Source organism: Eufriesea mexicana, unplaced genomic scaffold, assembly GCF_001483705.2.
Source record: "Eufriesea mexicana isolate 0111107269 unplaced genomic scaffold, ASM148370v2 scaffold100, whole genome shotgun sequence".
Lineage (NCBI taxonomy): Eukaryota > Metazoa > Arthropoda > Insecta > Hymenoptera > Apidae > Eufriesea > Eufriesea mexicana.
Window position 1 is genome coordinate 981,247 of NW_016908280.1, and position 25,035 is coordinate 1,006,281.

Below are 25,035 nucleotides of genomic sequence, written 5' to 3' on the forward strand. Positions count from 1 at the left end.
GGGCGGCCCTCGACCGTGCCAATAGAAACACCGACGAAATTTATCTGCTCGTACTTTCTCTGTAACCCAGCCGGGGAAACTTTTCGTTCTATAAACACGTACAGCGGCGTGCAAAAGTTCCGGAGTACGCCACTGGTCTCGTAATGGCGACCGGACAAGCTCCAGCGAATGTTTTTACGCGTTGCACATACGCGGACTTATGTCCACAAAGGGGTGCTTATGTATTCCGTTTGCCAGCCGATGCTGAAGGGTTTGTAGCGGTTTCTATTGACGCGTGGATTCCTCTAGGTGTAGGTATCGTGACGAATTAGGCCATCACGGTGTTTGGAGTAAATATCAGATTTTTTAAAAGGAGGGAGAGAGAAAGAGGTAAACGAGAATTGAATTTTGGAGAGAGTTATGGGTGTTGGGATTATCGCGATGAAATTCGAATTAGAAAATTTCGCACCTGGGTGTACTTGGGTTTGAAAATTATTGCGAGAGACACGAGTGGATGTGGAATTAGAAAATAATTCGGAACACGTTCATTGTGGCACGAATGAAGCTTTGACAGGATGTAGTAGCAGCTCATCTACTGTTTCTATATATGTATAGCAAGTTTGAAAATATATATATATACAGTAGAATTGATTATTATATTGTACTGAGTATGACACTAAAAAGGAATAGCTTGTAAATAGCTTCGTAAATCTATGTTACAGGAAACTCACAAAATTTTGTCATTTTATTCCTGTCTTTTCTCTGTATTTCTAACAATATTTAGTTAATAGAAATTTATTCTTTTTTTAAGAAAAAGAAAAGAGAAAAATGTACATTAATTTCTGTTACTTGGAATTCATTTCTTTGTTAACCCCTTGCACTCGACAAATTTTTCATTACAGAAAAATAGCAATTCTTAAAAATTAATTATTAAAATTACTATTTTTTACAAATTACTATTTTCACAAATAATTAAAGTTGTCGATGTTTTTAAAACGGTAAATAAGAAATCGTATGCAAATTAAGGAAAATTAAGAATTATTTTATTTCGACATTCCACGCATCGTTGTGTAATTTTAAATTTGATATATTAATTAACATCGATCTTCAAATTCTAATTAAATGGCAACTGAGGATCGACTCTCGAGTGCAAGAGGTTAAAAAGAAAAAAGAAAATTGTACTCCAAATTCTGTTACTAGAAATTTACTGTTGTCACTAGACATTTATTTCTCTATGTAACCAAAAAATGTAACTACACTGTTACTAAAAAAGGGCTAAAGTTAATTCACAACCTATTTCAAAATTCTCTATTTTCGTAGCAATTATCAGACCAAATTTTTCTGCAAATTAATTCAAATAATCGAATTAATTCTTCAGTATCGCAGTGCAAAGGGTTAAAAAAGAAAAGAAAATTGTACTCCAAATTCTGTTACTAGAAATTTACTGTTGTCACTAGACATTTATTTCTCTATGTAACCAAAAAATGTACCTACACTGTTACTAAAAAAAAGGCTATAGTTAATTCACAACCTATTTCAAAAATCCCTATTTTCATACCAATTATCAGACCAAATTTTTCTGCAAATTAATTCAAATAATCGAATTAATTCTCCCATATCGCGCGTAGTTCCAATACCTCTCTACTGCAAACTAACTGTGACTCAAAAATAAAGAAACAAAGGAAGTTCGATCAAGGTTTTGCAAAAAAATGACGGCGTTAAAAAAGCCCGGCTCGATCTTTGCCAAACAAACGTCGGATCAAACGACGTCACGAAGTTAATATAGCCGATATTAAGAAATCGCCTAATCGATAGTAATATCGCGAGAGTGAAACAGCAGGAAAATACAAATGATCGCCGGGAAGAATTGCTGCTCGCGCATCCGGATAATCCATCATCGGGGAAATTAACGTTCGACCAATCGAACTTTTGCAGACCGGATATCCGCACAATCGGCCTTCGAACAATCAACGTTCCCCGGTAAAGGGAAATACAACATTGAAGTTATGAATTTGCCCCGAAGTTCCGCAAACGATTGACGTCAATCCGGTTATCACGGACGGGATGCAATTTCGCTAGCTTGAATCCGCGTAAAGAATTTGTCGCTTTGCCGGCCAGTAAGATTCCATTGAAAAGAGCCTCGTCGAGCTCGGCTCCCGGAGAACCTTATGACGTCAATCTCCTTATCTCGGTGACGCTCATGGACGCTGCAAACGCGTCGCGATCTTCAGACAAAGTTCGATCCGCGCAGGAATTCCTAGCTTTCACCCTTCGTCCAGAACCCCCGCAAAAGGCTTCCTACTTTTCGTTCCATTTTTATTTTAATTTACCCTCTTTTTCTTCTCCCGAATATTCTGTATTTTATATATATTTGGATGTTTTGGAATTTATTTGTTTAGGAAGAAATGACAGTGATCGCGAATTTCTATCTTCTTCAACATTGCACTTGAATATTTTTTAATTCGTGACTGAGTGGTTCAGAGAAAAATGGCGGTACGTTAAAATTAATTTCCAAGTGATTTTCCAAACGTTAAACGATACGGAATAATTTGCTGTTTGAGAAGTGGTATCCTCGAATTGTTTGATACTAACTTATAGATTAGATAAGCCAAGTTCTTCTGGCCTGATAAAGAGATCATTCTGATTAACTCAGTTATGCAGAATGGATCATCTAATGTGACGACATTAACTATTTCCAATTATTTTGATTAATTATAATTAACAATTATCAGAGAATTAATACTAAATCTAGCATAACCTGACAAATGACCGGTAGAAAAAGAAATAAAACAAGAATATAAAGAAATAAAATATTTATAAAAAAATGGAACACGAGGAGATATTGTAAAATTGATTATACCTATGTATATTAAAGGAAAAATTGCAAAGACAAGAGACCAAAGCGATAATTTTTAATTAAAAATTTAAAAACCACTATTTGGATCCTGACAGATTTAGTGATAATATAAAAATTACATTGCAACAAGTGATAGGCCATCAAAAATCTTCAAGATAACGAGATAGGAACAGAAACAATCAAACACCCTGTATATACCATTGCTATAATATTTTCCCTATAATATTCGAATTTTTAACTAAAAAATTATTTAATTATCTACATTCTAATCATCGCATCTCTAATCTATCATGCGAACAACCCCCAGACACTGGTCACTGCATCCCGATCCTCGGATCAAACGCTCATCAGTCTCCTCATCTCGTTACCCCCTCCACGTGGCAAATTTCGAGCATAAAGGCTCGAGTGTGCGAAAAAGTCGGGAAAGGTGTAAAAATTCGAGGATCCACGTCCGATCGCGTCCCGAAACGATCAAAGACACAGCCGGCAGACAGCTTTTTGCTCCTCTTTGGCTTTTCCCGTAGCGAACGGATCGTCGCCCCTGCATTCTGCGCGCGACCCTCGAAAATTCCGCTCGTCGTCCGAATTCTAAAGCCCGATTACAGGCGTCGATCGAACCCGGCGTGTACCGAACAGCGACGATCGAATTTTCGACCCGAAAGTTCAACCCTCGACGCCGGAAACTGAAAATGCCGCCGCGTCTATGAGGCCAGACGTCTGGCCTAGTACCGGGACCACGGAAATCGCGACAGAGTCCGTCCTCTTTTGCCGAGATTTCACGAAATGCGATAAAGTAAAACGATATCGTATAATTGCTCGCGTGCTCGTACATTTGCCCGCAAATTGGACGTGATTTTCACGCGTTTCGCACGCCGCGAGACGCGAAATGAGTCACGCAAACGCATATTAGGATCAGTGCCAGAGGATCGATTGATAGGGACATTAATGTTCGCGATACAGCGTGTGATACAGTTTGTTACTAAATTTATTAATCGCTCACTGCTGAACGATGTTGCGTATCAAAATAGCCAGTGTGATTATATGGATGTGGAAGATCGTCGTTCGAGATTAACTCTTTGCACTCGAGAGATGAGCTTCGGTCACCATTTTATAAAATTTGGAAGATCAATATTAATTAATATTTCAAATTTAACGCAATGTAACAGTGTGCGAGGTATCGAAATCAAATAATTCTACAATTCCATTATTATACAATTCTTTATTTACTGCTCAAAAAAGTATCGTCAGCTTTTTAGTAAAGAATCTTGGAATTTCTACTCTTCTCTAGCCAAAAGTTGTCGAGTGCAAAGGGTTAATTCCTAAGACACTGTTTGGAAAAATTGATCGTATACTTTAACCCTTTGGACTCGAAGATTTCTTCGTTGGGAAGATGCAATTCGAAGCTCTTAGATTTTTATAAGCTCACTGATACTCTTTATGCTAAAATTAAAAAAAGAAAATCGTGAATTTGCGTGAGAAACGAACGAATAAAGTAATTTTATTTCGATGTTCTTAACATAATTATCATCATCGATTATTTAAATTATAGCATTATAACAAACAGTAACTGAGAGTCACCTCTCGAGTGCAAAGGGTTAATACCTTTTATTGGGTTACGGAAATATTCGCGGATGACTATAATAAATAAAAAGAAAAAGAAAAATATACATATGTATACTTCCAATGAATTATAGTAACGAAGAATAATAATAAATGGAGAAATAAAAGTACGAGGATGAGAGCGAAAGAAAAATAAATATATATGTGAGTAAAAAAGGATAAAAATTATAAAAATAAGACGATGAGGATAAATGAGAAAGAAAGATATTTTACGATTTCACGTACATACTTAGATACATAAACATACACACAGGCGCACACATACATGCACGCGCAAGCTAAACAAAAAGTTGATCGTTTTAAAGATTCTTCGACGTTTGTATATTTTCAATGAATTATAATAATGAAGAATAATAATAAATGGGGAAATAAAAGGAAGAGGATGAGAGCGAAAGAAAAATAAATATATATGTATATAAGTATATATGCATGTATGTAAAAAAAAAAAAATATATAAAAATAAAACGATAAGGATAAATAAGAAAGAAAGATATTTTATGATTTCACGCACATGCTTAGATACACAAGCATATATACGCAAGCATGTATACACATATTACACACTCATATATATGCACACGCAAGCTGAACACAAAGTTGATCGTTATAAAGATTCTTCAACGAGATGAAATTTATTAGGAACATTCGCAGATGGACACTAGAAAATAGAATTTGGAATATACCAGAGTCGTTAATATATTTTCAGATCGTAGTTTATGTTATTGTTCTTCGTATTCCGTTGTTACGTTTTTAGACTAGAGGAATTCGAAATTCGCCGAGTATATCTACGACTGGTTCCTCCTTCGCGGAAACGTGGTCCAGAAAATCTCTATACCGACAATCCTCCGAGCTATCGAAGAATCTGATAAGAACCTGCACGCGATCCAGATTTATATTTCCTCAGAAATACCAAAAATGTGGAAAATATTCTAGACTAAAGATACACCGTGGAACGGAATTTCAAACGCCATGGAAATTCATCTACCAAACTCTAAATTCCTATTTTGCGACGATGGACACCGTTAACGATACATCTAACTTCAGAAAATTTTAGACACGACGGAAATTCATCTGCCTAACTCTGAATACCTATTTTTCGCCGAAGAAAATATTTTTCCGGCGCAGAAATTCGCTCGAAATTCGTCGAGCCTCGTCGATGGACACCGTCAACGATAAATCTAACTTTAGCTCAAACTTTCAGGAGTCTCCAAAATCTGTGTCCGATATTCGCAACACGCGTAAGCCTTGGTCTTAACTCGTTAATTAAATTAAATCGGCCGTCGTGACGGTTATCGGATCTCTTTTGCTCGATATTTTGATCGATTCGATTACGAGCCTCGTCTGGCTTCCGATGACATCGAACATTTCCTCTCGTTTTTATTTTATTTTATTTTTATTTCTATTCCTTCGGACGCGAGAAAGAAGAGTCGGAGGAATTTCGCATGTAGAGAAGCTAACAGCGTTTTTCCGAATCGAAGATCGTACGGCACTGGCAACTGTTGGTCGCGATGGAATGTTGGCAGACTGACAACGGCGTCGCTCGTTGTTTTTAGACGCTAAGTCTCTTTGGGTATACAGAAAGCCGGGCTCTTTTCGCGGTTCCACGTCTAATCATCGGGAAACGAGCGAACAATGCGTCTGGAACGAAATGGATCGAGATGGGACAGCGATGCTTGACGCTGATGACGGAGATGATTAGTAAAATGAGCCTGGGGACCTAGGGACGTTGAAGGTAACGTTGAACGTCGTTTGCGAGATTGTTTAGAGATAGATCTGTGACATAAGTAACCCGGAGTTTTCGCGAGATGAGTGTTGGCGTGCGAAATAATGGTGTCGCGACTGATTTCCACACTGGTATCCAACCTCTATGATGCATTTGTAATTCATGGTAAAACTTGCGAACATAGCGTATATCGAGATAAAATTCGCATCCTTGATTCTTCTCGAGTTCATCGAAATTCGAAGATTTTCTTTTTATTTTCTTTTTTTATCGGCTTTTATTTGTTTATCTTTTATTTTTTTTATTTTTTCTTCGTTTCTTTAACTTATTTCCACGTGTCTTTCTTTCACTGAATTTTTTTCTTTAATTTCATTTATTTTATTCGATTTTTAACTCCAAGTTTTCTATTTTCCTTTTTTCCTTTTTTCCTATTTTCCTATTGGCTCTTTTATTGGCTTTTTCCGTTTCATTGGTTATTTCCGTTTTTAGAATTGTTTTTCAAATTCTTTCATTTTGCCTATTTTTCTTGATTCTTAATTTTCGTGTTTTTTCTTATTTTTAAAAGCTCCTCAAATTTCCCCTGAAACGCTTTTTCCCCCACCTTTCATCTTTTTCTTTTTTTATCACTACTATTTTTAACGTGTTTTTTAGTACTTTCGAAACATTCTTTCATTTCAGTATTTTTTTTATAGTATTCTATTTTCTTTTTAAGAGATATTTCTCGATTTGTTAAAACAGATTTAAGAATTCGGAGATTATTCGAATTTGAAAACAATTTAAGATGAAAGTAATTTGAAATTTCGATCGTACTTTTAAATCCCGCGCAAGTTATGAATTTTAATTGAAAATCGCGCCGACGCTTAAAAATTACGGAATTCAGTTAAATATTAATTTTGGAACTCGTGAAAATACTTTCAGAGTAAATTGGTTTCGAACCGGGGTCCGCAGATTGAAAATCTCGAGTTCTCCACCCACGACCACCATAATTCTTAATTCCGGATTATAAATACTCGCTATTACTGGCACTATTCTGATCGTCGAAAATTACTTTAAATTCATAGAATAATCAATATTTAACAAAAATTATTAAAAATTCCAGAAAAGTTACCGAAAATTTTATGAATTTCCGATAAATTTCATACAAATTCGGTAACCTTAGATACACGATTACTATAATTATTAATAACTTTACTAAAATTTTTATAAAATTATCAAAAGAAACAATAAATTTTGTTTACTATTACCTCGCTATAAATACTGCAATCACCTCGATTATTATATCAGGATCGATCAAATTTCCGAATAGAAATAAAATATCTCCAAAAATTAGTGGCTTAAAAATAAAGAATACACGATCATGTTCGTTCCCAGGATTAATAATCTGTTCAAAGGAGCAGCACCTCAACGACACCGTGAAACTTCGGAGGAACCTCGTATTTTTGCGTGAAACTTGCGCGATACCACTTTCATAGTGATGCAGCCTCGTCTGGGGCAACGGAGCATGGTCGTTTCACCTAATACCGCCATGTATTTTAAATGCTAATGCCTTTGTATCGAACTTGGCCGAAACTTGGCAAATTCTCCGACCATTTCTCGGCTATGCTCCTTCGCGATATTAATTATCGATATTAATTAACGTTCGGGGAAGAGTAATCGATAATGAACTCTGTACTTACCTCTGGACGTGAGCTTTTTCGTGTTTATGATCTTCGCCGCGAACTCGTGACCGGTGCTCTTCTGAACGCATCGTCGAACCACCGAGAAGGCACCCCTGCAACAGATCAACGGACATTCGGGTTAATTTACGACAAACGGGTTTGCTTCGAGCTTGCGACGATAAAACTGGCGAAAAACGATACGGTTAATCCGTTAACGAGCAAGGCTCTCCAAACTTTGAGACAGCTGGGTCTCTTCAACGGGTGGATAGTCAGAGCTTCAACTTTCGTCATTGCCTTGGAACTGAGGGTAGTAAGGATAGTCGCAGAGGGTGGTGAAAATTGGTGGACATATCTTGGAAGGCTCGCTTTGGAAATTAATTATCATTAAATATAGAAACAGGGTGAATTAATGAGTCTTGGATTTCTGAAAATTTTCGAATCACTTAGGATAGTATGATCGTTTGCAGAGGGTGGTGGAAATTGGTGGACATATCGTGGAAGGCTCGCTTTGGAAATTAATTATCGTTAAATATAGAAACAGGGTGAATTAAAGAGTCTTGGATTTCTGAAAATTTTCGAATCACTTAGGATAGTATGATCGTTTGCAGAGGGTGGTGGAAATTGGTGGACATATCGTGGAAGGCACGCTTTGGAAATTAATTATCGATAAATATAGGAATAGTGTGATTTAAAGACTCTTGGATTTCTGAAAATTATCGAATCACTAAGGAGTGTGATTGTTCGCAGAGGGTGGTGAAAATTGGCGAAGATTCTCTTTGGAAATTAATTAATCCTATGAAAGTTTAAAATAAAATTAAAAACACAGAATTTTAAAATAAGAAAATTTGTAACTTCTCCGAAGAAGAAATACATATAGGGTACTCTAAAATGACCAATCAGTCATTCGAGGAAACCTCTATTGCACAAAGACATGAAATCTCTTCTCTTTGCAAAAGAATACCTAAATCAATTCCAAAAATACACAAATCATTCACTGAGGGTGATGAAAACTGGTGGGCATATCTTGGAAGACTGGCTTTGGAAATTAATTATCGATAAATATAGGAATAGTGTGATTTAAAGACTCTTGGATTTCTGAAAATTATCGAATCACTGAGGGTAGCATGATTGCTTGCAGAGGGTGGTGAAAATTGGCGAAAATTCTCTTTGGAAATTAATTAATCCTATGAAAGTTAAAAATAAAATTAAAAACACTACATTTTAAAACAAAAAAACTTTTCCTTTCTCCGAAGAAGAAATACATACAGGGTACTCTAAAATTACCGATCAACCTAACCTAACCTCTACAGCACAAAAACTTGAAATCTCTTCTCTTCGCAAAATAATGCCCAAATCAATTCCAAATAGACGAATCATTAGAAATGCAGTTCAAACATTCGAAGAACCCACACCTCATCAAACATAACCTCCAATCCACGTCGGTCAGCGAAACTCGAGCGATCATGAGGAAATCGAGGCAAAACAGGAAGGGGTGGTCGCGACTCCTGGGTTCGGCTTGGAAACGCAACTGTTTTGTCTCTGGCCGGTGTTCTTTGTCTTCGTACAATCGGATGAGGGAAGAAAAGAAGGTGGCGTGGGCGAAAAGTGACCCAGATCCACGACGAAGCAATTAGCGAGCGAAAGGAATTGAACTTCCGGTGCTCGTTATTATTCCTCGAGTATTATTTATCCGCTTCGATCGAGCTAACGAACGTCGATCATTGAAAGGGTTTCACTTGGGATTGGTAGGGGTAGAAATAACGGCGAAGATGCGAGGAAAATAGGAAGCCCAGGAGAGAAGAGGGGACAGCGGACGCACGTTAACTGCTCGCCGGATGTCGACGCGTCTGTCCGTCGTGGATCGATCCTTTTTGCCAGGTGAACATCGGCAGAGCCTTGGAATCGGTAAGAAAGCATCGAGACGAGTGTAATTGGCCGGGAATAGGGGAAAAAGACGACTCGATTATGGTCCGTTTAACCGGAAGAATCGCGATCAGGCACCTGCGAGGGTCGCGAAATTGTCCTCGTGATCTTTATGGCAAATTGTCCGTACGACCATTCGTGGCAACGGGTAATTGCTGGAATTTATTTTATATTCAGGCCTGTATTGCTGGGTTCGATTTCGTTGCGATATTTCGTTGGATAAATAGCGATTGGCTTTGGAATTATTATTATTTGGAGGTCATCCGTAGATTTACCATTTTGGGGAATTAAATGGTAAAATTATTTTAATTAATTTAGAGAAAAGAAAATTTTCTTCTCGTTTCTTTAGTTGACAAAACAGAGCAAAAGAGATGAAACCTGTCGATGAAATTAGGTATAGTATTTCTTTTTTAATAGAATATTTAAATAAAATAAGAATTTAATTATAAAGACAGTGGGTAGTGAAGTACTATTATATGGAGGCATCCGCAGATTTACCGTTTTGGGGAATTAATTAGGAAAATATATTAAAGAATATGTTGTATCTCTTAATATATTTGTCTGACAAGAAGATATTCCTATTATTTTAATTAATTTAGAGAAAAGAAAATTTTCTTTTTGTTTTTGTAGTTGACGATATAAAGCAAAAGGGATGAAACCTGTCGATGAAATTAGGTATAGTATTTCTTTTTTAATAGAATATTTAAATAAAATAAGAATTTAATTATAAAGACAGTAGGTATTGAAGTACTATTATTTGGAGGCATCCGCAGATTTACCATTTTGGGGAATTAATTACTAAAATTAATATATGTTGTATCTTTTATTATATTTATCTACTAAGAAAATATTGCTATTATTTTATTCGATTAAGAGAAAAGAAAATTTTCTTTTCGTTCCATTAATTGCTATAAAACAAAAGGGATGAAAGCTGTCGATGAAATTAGGTATAGTTAGGTATAGTATTTCTGTTTCAATACAATACTTAAATAAAATAAGGATTTAGTTATACAGACAGACGGTAATAAAGTTGAAATTAAAATCCAGTGATTTGGAATTAAATTAATTGCTAGAACTAGTTCCTAGAATTAAAACGAAATTAATCAGGGGAAATTAAACTAGTCGCGGGAATATAAGTAAAATTAATTAACAAAATACGCAGCTGCTTTCGACAAAATTAATATTAGCTTCCACTCGTATGGAGTGCTAATTATGCGCATTTGTTCATTTTCATCGCGCCGGTTTAATTATTCTATCGTATTTAAACACGAATTGTATCAAAGAATACTATACCCAAAAAATTCGCCAAGCATTTCCGCGTTACTACCCCTGTATATTTCTCATTCCCTCGTTATCTTCCCACAAGCGTGAGACGCTCGTGCTGCCAGCGATACTGAAATATCGGGCAACCCGGCAATATCCCCATAAAACTAAAATCTTCGCAAACTCCCCGATGGCCACGCAGCACTAAACTCCTCGCGTTCCTCATAAAGCCTCCATGATCGATCCCGCGTCCTCCTGGTACTCAAATTTTAACATCCCCTATAACACCCCTATGCAACTCGAACAACCCCCATGACGCCACTGTCCTATCGCAACCCCAAACTATCCATCATCCACCCCGCATTACGGATAAATTATCCATTCGTTAATAAACCCAAACCCGGCCCCAACTACCCCAAAATCCCAACCCTCCAACACCTTCTCCCTCTTTCGTCATCCATCACAAGTATTAAAATTAACAACGTCGAACAGAGAAAGAAAGAGAGAGACAGAGATAGACAGAGAGAGAGAGAGAGAAAGAGAACCAAACGAGAGAAATAAATATTAATAACAATAATATTAATTATAATAAAAATATTATTAAAAATATTATTAAAAATATTATAATAAAAATAATAATAATAATAAAAATAAAGATAAAATAGGAAGACATGGGATATTAAATTATTTAATTCCTGGTAGCAATAGTCGATGAGGATCAGATATGCTATTTTATTCCCTCCTTATTTTTGTTAGTGGTGGATGAAATTTAATAAGAATAAGAGCAATTATTTATTTAATTACAAAAATTATCAAACACCAATATTGCTTTGAAATATAATTATTTTATTACTATCACATGCTCACACGTCTTCTCTCTATTAATACTCAATGGCAACTAACGTATGTCAAATCATTTTCAATTTCATCGGAAACGAGGGGATGTCAAAAAATGACCGAAGGAGGTTTCAAGCGCAAAAGTTTGGGCACCCCTGTGACAGAGGATACAAAGAAGATACATACAGAGGAAGAGCCAAAAAAAAAAGAACGGTGACCAGGGTTAGAAAGGTAGGGAAAAAGTGGAGAAAAAGGAGTAAAAACGGAGCAAAAGCGGAAGCAACGCGAGGACGAAAGGTCAAGCAGAGTACGGCGTTTTGCAGAGGCCGGTCGCGTATCCTTCCTTGAAGTAGTTCAAGGCAGGGCGCATCGGCGCAAACGCAACCTTAATGTTTCATCCTGCAGGCGTCGGCGTCGTTGCAGCGCCAGCGCCGCGGCGCTCCTGCGCTCGGTCGGCCACGCCAGTAGGTCTGCAAGGAAAAAGGGCGAGGCGGCCACCCACTGCCACCCCCTGCCGCCCACTGCGAGCCTCTGCCACCCTCTGACAGCCTCTGCAATCCTCTGCCACCTTCTGCAACCCCCTGAAACCCTCTGCCATCTTCCGACACCCTCCGACACCCTCTGTTACCCTCTCACTGTCTCTGCAATCCTTTGCCACCCTCTGCAACCCTCTGCCACCCTCTGCCACCCACTGCGAGCCTCTGCAATTCTCTGCCACCTTCTACAGCCCCTGAAACCCTCTGCCATCTTCCGACACCCTCCGACACCCTCTGTTACCCTCTCACTGTCTCTGCAATCCTTTGGCACCCTTTGCAACCCTATGCCACCCACTGCGAGCCTCTGCAATTCTCAGCCAACTTCTGCAACCCCCGAAACCCTCTGCATCTTCCGACACCCTCCGACACCCCCTCAGTGTCTCTGCAATCCTTTGCCACACTTTGCAACTCTATGCCACCCTCTGCCACCCACTGCGAGCCTCTGCCACCCTCTAGCAACCTCTGTAATTCTCTGCCACCTTCTGCAACCCCCTGAAACCCTCTACCATCTTCCGACACCCTCCGACACCCTCTTACTGTCTCTGCAATCCTTTGCCACCTTTTTCAAGCCTCTAAAACCCTCTACCACCTTTTACAACCCTCTTTCATCGTCTAACCCCCACTGCAAACTATCTGCAATCCTCCCTGCCCCTCCAGTCGCCATGGAAACTGATCATTACCGGAGATTACCGTGGCGACCTGCACACGATCCACCTGGATCACGTGCTCCTCGCTGGATTATCGCGTCCGAGCGCCAGGATTCCGGCGCGAACATTACCGATAATGTTCATTAGTTCGATGCTCGGCAGGGTTTCGGCGGGATATTGCACGGTTTCTGTTTGAAACTCGACTGAGTTAATACACCTTCCGGCGCGGGTCTTTGAGGGTAAGAATGCTCGCAGCGGGTGAAACGAGCGAGTTTTGTTTGCGAGGTGATGGCGAGGATGGTAGGATGGTTTATGCGATTAATTAAGGTGCCTTGTAATACGGTAGATTGCTCGTTTCTCGTGTATTTACGCGTGTAGACGTACTCGAAAGTAGAAGGGTGTTTGGTTGTGTCGTGATTCGAAGTGTTATTCGGTTTTCGGAAATTCTGGATAAAGGAAGCTTATATAGGGTTAATGTCTATGGTGTTGCAGGTATGGAGGGTGCAATGTTGCGATGTGGATTGAAGGAAACGATGAGAAAGTAGTCATGGGTATATGGTCTTCGGAGTGGTATCTAGCAAACTGTTATTTTTCTTCCAATTATTTTTCAATCATTAAAATAAGAAATTTCAATCTCGAAGTGGTTCACTCGAAGAACTCTTAATTCTGGATTTAAATCCAGAAATTACAGGCTATTTAAAAATCTACATCTATTTTTGAATTAAATCAATTATACAAATTTTCCTAACTTAATTTCAGGAAATAATAAAATTAAATTAAATAGAACAGGATTACGTAATAATGAATAATAATAAATAAATCGAAATGATGATATGTTGTTATATGGTCTCTAACAGTTTCGATAATTCGGCTTTGAAACTAATAATATTATTAGAAAGCAAGTTAATATATACTATTAATCGCTTAAACAAATCTAATTTCATTTCAGATAATTTTAAAATTCCCTAAACCTCTACCTAAATACTTCTTCCTTCAATTACACTATAGCATTCGCTAAACTGATAATATTATTAGAAAACAAGTTAATATACACTATTAATCGCATAAACAAATCTAATTTCGTTTCAAATAATTTAAAAATTCCCTGAACCTCTACCTAAAGTCTTCTTCCTTCAATCACACTATAGCCCTCGCTAAAGTGATAATATTATTAGAAAACAAGTTAATATACACTATTAATCGCTTAAACAAATCTAATTTCATTTCAGGTAATTTTAAAATTCCCTAAACCTCTACCTAGGCAAAGACTTCTTCCTTCAATTACACCATAGCATTCGCTAAATCTCCATCTAGTTCACGAGTACCCCCTTCAAGGCTTGGAAAAATAGCTTGCCGTCCAAAAACACCCACGTCCGTGCTTCGCTCCCTTAAACGAATAAATTCAATTTAATTTCAGGGAACTTCGAAATCTCGCAAACCCCTAGCTAAAGAATTCCTCGTTCTGCACACACTCGACGTCAGGTTCCTCGGGTTCCTAACTTAACTTAACCGGGAACATAGGTAACACGAGCAAATGCGAGGAATCGAAGCTCGCTGACGACGTCGTATGGATCCTTGCAATTCGATCGATCTGACAGCGATTCGGATCCTCTCTCGCAGGGATCCGTGTAGAATCACGGGAAAGCGAACTCTAGAGCGCTTGGCCGCGTTTAATCGCACTTGGCGGGGAATCGGCTCGGTTCGATTTACTAAAACGAGCTACTACGACTCCGACTCCGCGTGCCAATTAACAAAAACGCCTAAACCACGTGCACTATAACCATCACCGGCGCCAGATCCTTCGTCTCATCGCTCGGGTTTCAATCCGACCCTGGCCAACTCGTGGAGACCCGTCTCTCTCGCGACGTGTTTCCAAATTAATCGCGAAATCGAGTAATCGCGAGGCAAGCTAGCACACCTCGTATACTAAATTTCGGATAAATTTCGAATCACGATTGCGTTCGTAATTACGAAGCTAGGCTGAGTCGTACACGCGGAAGAAATAATTTTAGGTTATAAATGAAATCATTTTTGGAGAATCGTTGGTTCCGGTTAATAATTAACGACAAATTTCAAAGACAGAATTTTTAATACTTAAGAGAAAGACATATGAGAGCCATTTTTATGATCATGATCACGATTACAATGGAATTTTCAATACGACTGATGAGATACGATGTTAGGTTAGGATTGATAGGTTAGGTTGAAATTTTTAATCCACGTGTCACTGGTGATTGACAAGAGTCGGTATTATTATAGCTGTCGCGAAATTTATTAGGTATTAGGGCTCTCGAATCTTATTTCCAAGACTCAGCTATACTCGATTTTTTCGAGAAATTCTTTGTTTATACGAGCGATGAAAGATTGTGCGGCAAGCGTGAATTATACCTCTGCGACGTTGTCCCGTGGAAAAATTGTAAATTCCAGCAGGTAACCCGAGAGATAATTCGATTACCAGAGCCGTGCGAAATGCATTGGAACGGGGAAGGACGGAAGCTGTGGGGATGGCTCGGGCTAGGTAGAGGGCGCGAGATAGGGATCGCGCGATTTCGAATGCGGAGCCCTGCGAGGAAATATTCCCTATCTAGAAATATTCTATTATGCCGCGGCGGAATCAGATTCGCGGGAATGGAACGGCCAAAGCACGTTAGACTCGAAGAAAATTGAAACGCGGCGAAGGTGCGAGGGAAATTTCCCGATCTAAAGATAGAATCCTAGCCGGGGATTTGTTCGCTCGCGTTTTATCGCGATACAGTACGTTCAATCCCGTCCCGCTTCTTTTAATGAATATCTGTCACGTGGACAAACCGGCGTGGAAAAGTTTTATCGCGGCACTCGCGTCCGCGGCAATGGGAATGAATAAGGTGAAAGAAAGGAGAGAGGGAGAGAGTAAAAGGGAGGAAAAAAGTGGAGAAAAGAGAGAGAGAGAAAGGGTTGTGGAAGAATGAGCGGAGAGAGAGAGACGCGAGACTGGCTGGCGCTCTTTTTTAATCGCTCCGCCATTCTTGCGGCTAACGTCATCGTTATTCGCTCGCCTGCCGGCCTGCACAAAGCCTGCACGCTGCAGCGGGCAAAGGACACGCTGCTCAACCTATTTTTCCAAGACTGCCGGCCTCCATTTTCGTTTTTGTCCGCGATCCATACGGCTGTTTACGCTCCTGTCGAGCGTGGGCGGGAAAAGACTGGAGAAATTCGGGAAACGTGCACAACATGCGTGTGCGAGGCATGGGCAGCCATTTTGGAGTGCAACGGGACTATGAGGAATATCGAAAGCGTCGATGAAGATTTAATTATTCGATTCTGGAAATTTTTATTTAATAATAGGTGGATCTAGATGGCTATTCCTCTCAATTTTGGTTCATTGTTTGGCATCGTACATGGTTTAGGAATATTCGACTTCCTTGGCATACATAACCTAAAAAAAAGTTGAAGAAACTTACGGGGAACATGGAGTAGATGCGTGTGTAAGGGATAGTCAGCCATTTTGCGTATAAACAGGTTATGAGGAACATGGAAAGCATCGTTAAAAATTTAATTATTCAATTCTGGAATTTTTTATTTAATAATAGGTGGATCTAAATAGATATTCCTTCCAGTTTTGGTTCATTGTTATATTATACGTGGTTTGAGAATATTCGACTTGGCTGGCATACATAACCTAGAAAAAAGTTGAAGAAACTTAAGGGTAATTTGGAGAAGATGCGTGTGTGAGGAATAGTCAGCCATTTTGTGTATAATGAGGTTATGAGGAACATCGAAAGCATCGTTAAAGATTTAATTATTCAATTCTGGAATTTTTTATTTAATAATAGGTGGATCTAAATAGATATTCCTTCCAGTTTTGGTTCATTGTTTGGTATCATATATGGTTTGGAAATATTCGACTTCCCTGGCATACATAACCTAGAAAAAAGTTGAGGAAACTTAAGGGTAATTTGCAGAAGATACATGTGTGAGGAATAGTCAGCCATTTTGTGTATGATGAGGTTATGAGGAATATCGAAAGCAAAGACTTAATTGAAGTTGAAGACTTAATTATTCGATTTTGGAATTTTTTGTTTAATAATAGGTGGATCTAAATGGGCATGACATTTGTGTCGCCTATAGATTCGATATGTGATGGAACTATGAAAAATATTACTTAATTTTGTAATTTTTGGCATAGAGATTGGTAGCTCTAGATATTACTTAGGTGAACCATAAATTTTAACCATTGACAGGAATATTCAAGTTCCCCTCGTAGAGACCGAAGAAAATGGCAAAGAAAGATCAAGGACGAGGAAGATTCTCAACCAACAATCTTCTACCAATTCTGGATCCCCTTCCACGGTAATAAAATCGACGAAACTCACGGAATACCAACAGAAACGTCTATACGTCTCCTCAGCGAGCAAATTATATCTTCTTACAGCCTCGCAGAAAGTACGTGGCGTAATGAATTTTGCGAGAATAATCGCGTTGCCCACGGCTTGCTCGGGTTTCCTTCGTGCACCGTGAAAAAAGGTTAAAACGCAATTAAGAGAAAGCAGGAGCGCGAGACAGAAGCTGCAGCTTGCACGGCGAATTTAACCACAAAGAGAACGAAGGACCCTAACCAACAACTACTCGATTATCTCTAAACCCGTCTTCCAAAACGCTCACTCTCAAGGAAGCTGCCGGAAAGGCCCGAGACAAACACGATGAAAGGGCGGAATAAAAAAAAAAGGAAGAAAAAATGGAGGAAAAAGATGAGAAAATGGAGGAGAAGAGGGTGACGAAAAGGGGAAGAAGCGTGGCGAACGTCGGAGGAAGCCACTGACGCAGAAACGGTGGTCGAGTGACAGTGTCGGCCTTGAATCGAGCCAGCCGCTCGACGACGTGCAAGTAGGGCGTGCAAGAGCGACGATGAGCCTTCAAAGCGAAGTTTCCTGCCACCCGGCGACGCTGCGCCTTTGCAGAGAGTTGCGACGACACGTCGATACCTTTAAATACACGGGCCGGCCTTTCCTCGTGTGCACGAGATCCTACAGCGATCGTGCACGAGGTAAAGTAGACTTAGATAGGAGCCGCACGGGAGGCAGCCCTGCTATAAACGTGTCCCCGGCCAGCATTTTATCGCTGATCGATTTTCCTCGCAGCTCACGACCGAGTGGAGATCACCATCGTTACGTATCGCCTGCTCGCGCGCGTGTGCGCCGGTGTATTTCTGTTTTATGCAACCCGGGGATCCTTGAATTCGTGAAATCGAGCGAACCACGCGACGGAAGTCGGGACAGTTCCCTCGTAAAGGATGCCACACGCTCGCAAAGAGAACGTAACGACTGTGCAACGTCGTGTCGGCGAATTTGCTCCTAGGGACTTTGCAATTTGCCTGTGTAAAGACATCGGGGAGAACCGCGGTTAATTGATGCGTTGGTTATTTACGAGCCTGACCTCGAACGGATCGCGATATAGGCACGTACAACGTGCCTATGTATAGACCTGGGTATCCTCGCTGAGACGAGTGTTCGTTCGCAAACTTGACCTTGGCGCGGCACATTTTAACCCTGGTCGAACGATCCGCCTGCTAGGCCAGCCTGGAGTAGCGGCTAGCTCGCCGAGAACCTCGCAGGGACTCCCAGTTTGCGATACGGATAGAGGGAACGAGACTGTACATAGAGCAGGTCTTAGGTATCCTGCACGAGATCCGTGCCCCTCCGCAAACTTGACTTTGACGCGGTAGATATTAACCCTGGTCAAAGGATCCGTCTGCTAGAGTATCCTAGCGTAACTGATAACTAACCGGGAACCTCACAGGGAGACTATCAGTTTGAGCTGTAGACACGCATAGCCAGCCTGTGTATAGATCCCATTGGCTGTCCTCGATGAGGCGAATGTTCGTTCGCGATGTGGACCTTGCAATAGTACATTCGAATCCTGGTCAACCATTCTTACGTAACTGGTAATCAACCTCTCAGACAGGCTACCAATTCGATATATAGACGAGTATTCGTCCTGCAAACTCGACCTTGGTCGATCAATAATAGATCTCGATCCTGATCAACCGATCTGCCTGTTAGACCATTCTTATTAGTTACCGATGAGTAACCGAGAACCTCATAGACAGACTACCAGTTTGAGATATTATAGACACGTATAGCCAGCCTATGTATAGACTCCATTGGGTATCCTCGCTGAGTCAAGTATACTTTAGCAAACTTGACCTTCAAGTAATAAATTTTAACGCTGGTCAACCGATCTGCCTCCTAGACCAGACTAACTAGTTCTCGGTATCTAGCTCAGAACCTCATAGACAGGCTACCATCCTGGAGTGTCGGAAAGTTTTAATAAGACGACGAGACTTTCGACTCTAGGCTAGCCAGCTACCCTTGATGGAACTCGAGAGGAACCGCGTTTATTTACAAAGCAGAATCTACCTCTATTCATACTCGCGTTATCCCCGAGCTATCTAGCAACTATCTAGGAATTGCCCGCTATTCTTATCCGGCATCGTTCGAGGAGGATTCTTATCTTGCGTCGCGATCGACGAGCACGCCTGCTGGCTCAGGAGAACTTTTAATAACTCCGCGAGAACCACGACCTCGTCGATGATCCCGACTTGGCAGCCGACTTGGCACCCCCGACCTAAAGCTAACTAGCTGCCTTTACAATAGGCAGCGGGCTGCGCGCGCAGATCCTGCAGAATCCTGACCCGCGGGCTTCTAGCGTAGGATCACCGTGTCACGTGATACGTCGTAAAACGTGCTCCTACACTTTGCATACCTAGCCCGTTGCTCGTCCTACTTCGCCGTAGGAGCAACGATCAAGAACCGCCGCATGCATGCGTGCATGCCATCGGGTTACACGATACGCCGAGGAACGAGTACGATGGTGAGGGGTGAGTAAGTGGCGGACAAGATATACAGATATTCTACCGTTTCGAGGAACTCCGAGGGAAACGCGACACCGATCGGTGCAGGAGTAATAGCGAAAGGCACCACGGGACCGAGACAAAATGGCGGCGGACGCTACGGTTTTCTGTGGCGCTTGGATGAATATGGAACAGAGTGTCTACGTAAATTACTGGCGACTTTTGGATAAATACGAAGTGGAATGTCTTTGGAAAATAATTATTTTTGGACATTAGGTTCCAGGGGGGTAATAACAAATGGTACTACGAGACCGCGACAAAATGGCGGCGGACGCTACGGTTTTCTGTGGCGCTTGGATGAATATGGAGTAGAGTGTCTACGTAAATTAGAGGCGACTTTTGGATAAATACAAAGTGGAATGTCTTTGGAAAATAATTATTTTTAAATATTAGATTCCGTGAGGGTAATAGCGAAAGGCACCACGGGACCGAGACGAAATGCTGGTGGAGGCTACGATTTTCTGTGGTTCCTGGGTGAATATGCAGCGGTGTATCTACATAAATTAGGGGTGAATTTTTGATAAATATGAAGTGAAATGTCTTTGGAAAATAATTATTTTTGGGCATTAGATTCCACAGGGCTAATAGCGAATGGTACTACGAGACCGAGACAAAATGGCGACGGACGCTACAGTTTCCTGTGGCGCTTGACTGAATAAAGAACGGTATATCTTGACCAAAATTTAAGAATCTGATTTTACATAGGAAGATAAGTACTGTATAGTGATATTGACAAATTACAACGTAATACATTAGAAATCTTTCCACTCTTCGTTGATTTGTTTCTCCATACCTGTAAAACTTATATTTAAAAAATGTAAACTGCAATTAATCTCCTCCCCTATTACTAAGGAAGAGATATATTGTAGGCTGCAATTTACAACGTAAAATCTGCATACACAACATTAATCTGAGGGATCTCTAAAATTATAGACTACCATTTTATATTCTCAGAGACCCAGACGAATCCAAAGTATACTGGAAAATAATATAAAATTAACGTTTCGTATAACTAGTGTCGAATGAGAATGAAGATTCCCATTCCCTCGCAAGATGTTTGCTTTAAGAACTCGTCTGAGGAGGAGGGTCGAAATGGTCCCTAATGGTAGGTTAGACGTGGCCCAACCTAGGCGGATGATTGATACATTAAAGAACACAGCACAGAGCTAACGATCGCGCAGCACTTCATCTTCCAGCGAGAACGAAAAGAATTATCCAGCAGGGGTAAGAAGTCGACTTACGGCTAACAGGCGACCTCGCCGCACTCGGAAGATGATTTCCCCTGGGAAGTCTCGTTCCCGTGTTCCCCAACAAGCCGTTACGGTATTACGATCGCGTCTGTTTAGACGAAAAAGCCAGAAATTCGGTTAATGCCGCTTCTCGTGTAACCGTACCACCCACTGCACCCTCCTACACGGCTTTTAATCGCTCTCCAAATGTACACCGGAAAACAGATCTGCTCTAACAGTGTGACTGGTAGAACCAATGTACTGTGCACGTTCCAAAAACTACAATTTTTGCGAATAACTTTTGCGAGCTACCATTTCAACTGGACACGATGAAAAGAGTAGCTAAATCTCAAAGAAGACTTGGGAAAATTCATGATATATCATGCCAGTTGAGGTTCAGAGTTGAGAATTAAGAGAAATCACGAGATTTAGAAAGGGCTAGTTTATGGGGTAGGTCAGTGGTCGCAAAAGGAACTAAACGAAAAGCAAAACGCGTATTACTTAGCTCCTCTTTGAACGAATAGCATAACAGGATAGATGATATTCCTACGAAAAATCCATAAATAACCAAGCATCACTGATCTCGATAACCAAGCCAGGTAATAAGTCCCGACGCAAATGATGGCTACCGCGATGACACTCCGATTTCCTCAAGTTTGCACACACCCTGAGTATCATACACGCGACCCAAGTATTCCACGCTATTAGAAATATAAATCCTGGAAACGACGTCGTATCTGCAGCGCGTCTGAGGCTACCTGAGCCAGGATTATCCCAGATTTCAACCGCGAAGAGTTAATACTTATCCAAAACTCGGAGCCATCGCGGAAGACACTCGAGGAGAGTTGGAACTTGGAACGGACCAGTTGGTAACTTGCTACCCCTAGATCGGAGATCAACGGGTCGTCATAAATCCCCTTTCACGCTGACCCCAAGGCATTTTCAGCCGGTCGCGCGAACAAAGCTGGCTGCCATCTTCTCTCTCCTGTTTTTTCCCTCTCGTATCTCTCTCTCTCCCGTTTCGTCGTCGCTTGAAAGCTTTTTTTCGCCTTTTTGTTGTCGAGACACGCGTGTGTATCGTTGTGTCGCGCTGTTTCGTGTCAACTGTCTGCCGAGCAGCGTGCGGAACAATGGCGCGGCGAGCCGAGACTGGCTGCAATAGTTCTGCCGACGTTTCGCATTCATTCGCGGCCGCGATGCAAAAAGGAGAGCCGCGAAATGGAGGGAGAGAGAGGGAGAGGGTAGATAGAGGGGAAAAAATGGGTGGAAAGGAAAGAATGAATCGTTGCCACGCTTTGACGGCCGAGACAACACCCGTGGCACCGATACATCACCGATTCCATTGGCCGATGTCGTCGACCTACATCTTCCACCCAGCATCCCCTTCGCGGCTATGGAGTCCGAAATAAATTCTGCCGCGATTGTCTCCTCCGTCCACCGTTTTTCCACCGTGATCGGGCTTTTAGTGGATTAGGTGTGGGATATGCGAGAGTTTAGAAGGGTGGATCGGTCCGTGAATTTTTCCTCTTTTGCGAGGGTGTTGCGAGGGATTGCTGGCACGAGTGTCGCTCGAATATGGGAATTTCGAAAATTTTTTAAACTACGTGACGTGGAATACTGGGTGATTTAATATCCGGTAATTCGGATATAGAAGCTAACATTTAAATACAGTTTAGAAAACAATTGACAGTTATTCAAATTTCTCGTACACGAACGCGTGATGAAGTTTTAAACAGAATATAGATTTCGACAAAATATTTCTAAAAATTTTCGTCATTCAATCGTAATTTGAGATATATAGAGATGCTGTAAAAATATTTTACCAATTTTTCGTAAATTTTTCACTAAAAACACGTACAGATGGAGTATTCGATATTTCTTAGAAGACCTCTTTACAGTAATTTTAATGCAGAATACCTGCAAATGCCAGAGAAATATTCTCAATCTTTCCGTTTAAACTATGGTCCTTTGAAAGACATACAATACCCGAATGATCCCACCCCATGAGAATCAAAGACAAAACCGGGATCTCGAAATGGAGGCGAGAGTTGGTGGAAAAAGGAGAATTTATTCGCGGACCTATACCTTTCATCCCTAAATTCCTTAAATTTAAATCTCCCTCGCAACCATGCCAGAGCAGCGTGAAAAACGGTCCCATAATCCACACGTGTCCCTGGGTGCACCCTACTTTTCCGCGTGGTTCGGTTTCCTCCGAAACGCCGAGGATTCGTGTTCTCCACCCCCTGGAGCTGGTCGCGGCGCAGCGTTCTATCGGCCATAAAGCAGCACGGTCGCACGACGACGACGACGACGACGACGTCGAGGGGTGCACACGGGGATGATGGAGATGGAGAATACGGGAAGGCGAGTAGGCCGTGGTGGGAGGGTGTCGGGGTGAGGGTTGGCCGCTTTAGCCGGGCGGGGATGGCTTTAACCGGTCGATACTTCGTTCCACGGCAGGCTCACCGAGTTTCTCTCGGTCGGAGGGGTGCGGAGGAGTATGGCACAGCCCTGATCCTGCGGGCCGGACATCGACGTTCGCCAACCGGACGTGTAATCGTGGAAGAAGGCTGAGACGAATGCCAAACGCGGGATCCTCCGCAAGGTTCACCCCTTGGACTAAAGAATTTCGATATTTCCCTGATCCTGAGGAGAAACCGCGTCATGGTTCCGAATAATTTTAGTTTCTCCGTTCACCCTAGGGAGACACAGGGTGGAAGGCTCCTTAAACCCACGATTTTTAAAATCGTCCAAATAAATTACTTTTCTTATACCGGGCGATTATTTTGGTTAAAACTACTATTCAGACTTGGGAAGTTGTTTCGAATAAATTGTACTCATATGTAAAAGTACTGGAACGTTTACACGTGCTGTTTTTAGAAAACATATATGGGTGTTATACTGAAATATTTGGAACGATAATGATGTATGTGATAGAGACGATAGTTCAATGATATGTATAGCATTTGAGATATATTTATTAGAGATACGTGGTATAAGAGAATTATAAAAATATGGCACAAGAAAGGGGCAATATTTGAGAATAGAAAGTTTCAATATGACGTTGAGTCGACTTTTATTGCTTCTGACTGCGTTAAGACGGCTTCTCGTCTAACTCACTAGCGCCACCACGGTCCATATCTCCAGGAAACGTGTATATAAATACCGTGTACGTACTTGAATTGTTTTCTAATTTTGATGATATAATCTTGGCACTTTTTCCTCGCTACGTGCACCATATCGTTTTAAATATTTCCCTTTAACTAATACTTTCGTGTTTGAGTGTACAAACACAATTATAATTTATATGAAATACTAAAAATAAGTAAACGTACACAGGCGTACCCTAGTCTCGCTAGAAGTCGCCAGAGAAAAGGTCTCCGACAAATCTGTGTAATTTACTTCTATATATCTATCTATATATTTATCTATATAATTATTGCTGATCGATAAATAAATAAATAAATCTGCTGACTTCGACGAACGAGTTCGAATTGTTCCACCGTTTTCTCTCGCATGAAAAGATAAACACAGCCCATTATGGGCAAATTAGTGTTCGTAATTGCAGCGAGAATGCTACATTGCTGGGTGATACTATAATAGGGCTAGGAACGGGTAATTTCAAAGTCACATAGGGTAGTAAAGGGTTCAGCCACAGGCGGGTATAGAACAAACCTATCATTTATGGAACTTCGTGATGCAAACACTGATCGTAGAAATATAGTATTGGACTGGTTAATGAGAGAAATTTGCGATACAAGGTACCAAGTCAGACTAACGAATCAAGAATGATAAAATATACACGTAATTTCTCTGTTGACTTGCAAAATTTCTTCAACAAACAATTGCAAATGCACGCGATACGAACATTATGCAT

At 40.7% G+C, this 25,035-nt stretch overlaps 1 protein-coding gene across 22 annotated transcripts in view; it reads right to left on the reverse strand.

Annotated features, from left to right (window-relative positions):
* The window catches only part of CaMKII (Calcium/calmodulin-dependent protein kinase II), a 228,280-nt gene that overhangs the window by 151,352 nt on the left and 51,893 nt on the right, over positions 1 to 25,035 (reverse strand). For all 22 annotated transcript variants that reach the window (XM_017910420.1, XM_017910428.1, XM_017910418.1 and 19 more), the window contains exon 2: positions 7,853 to 7,947. In XM_017910420.1, coding sequence (XP_017765909.1) covers positions 7,853 to 7,947 — 95 coding nt within the window. The remainder of the gene's footprint in view (positions 1 to 7,852; positions 7,948 to 25,035) is intronic.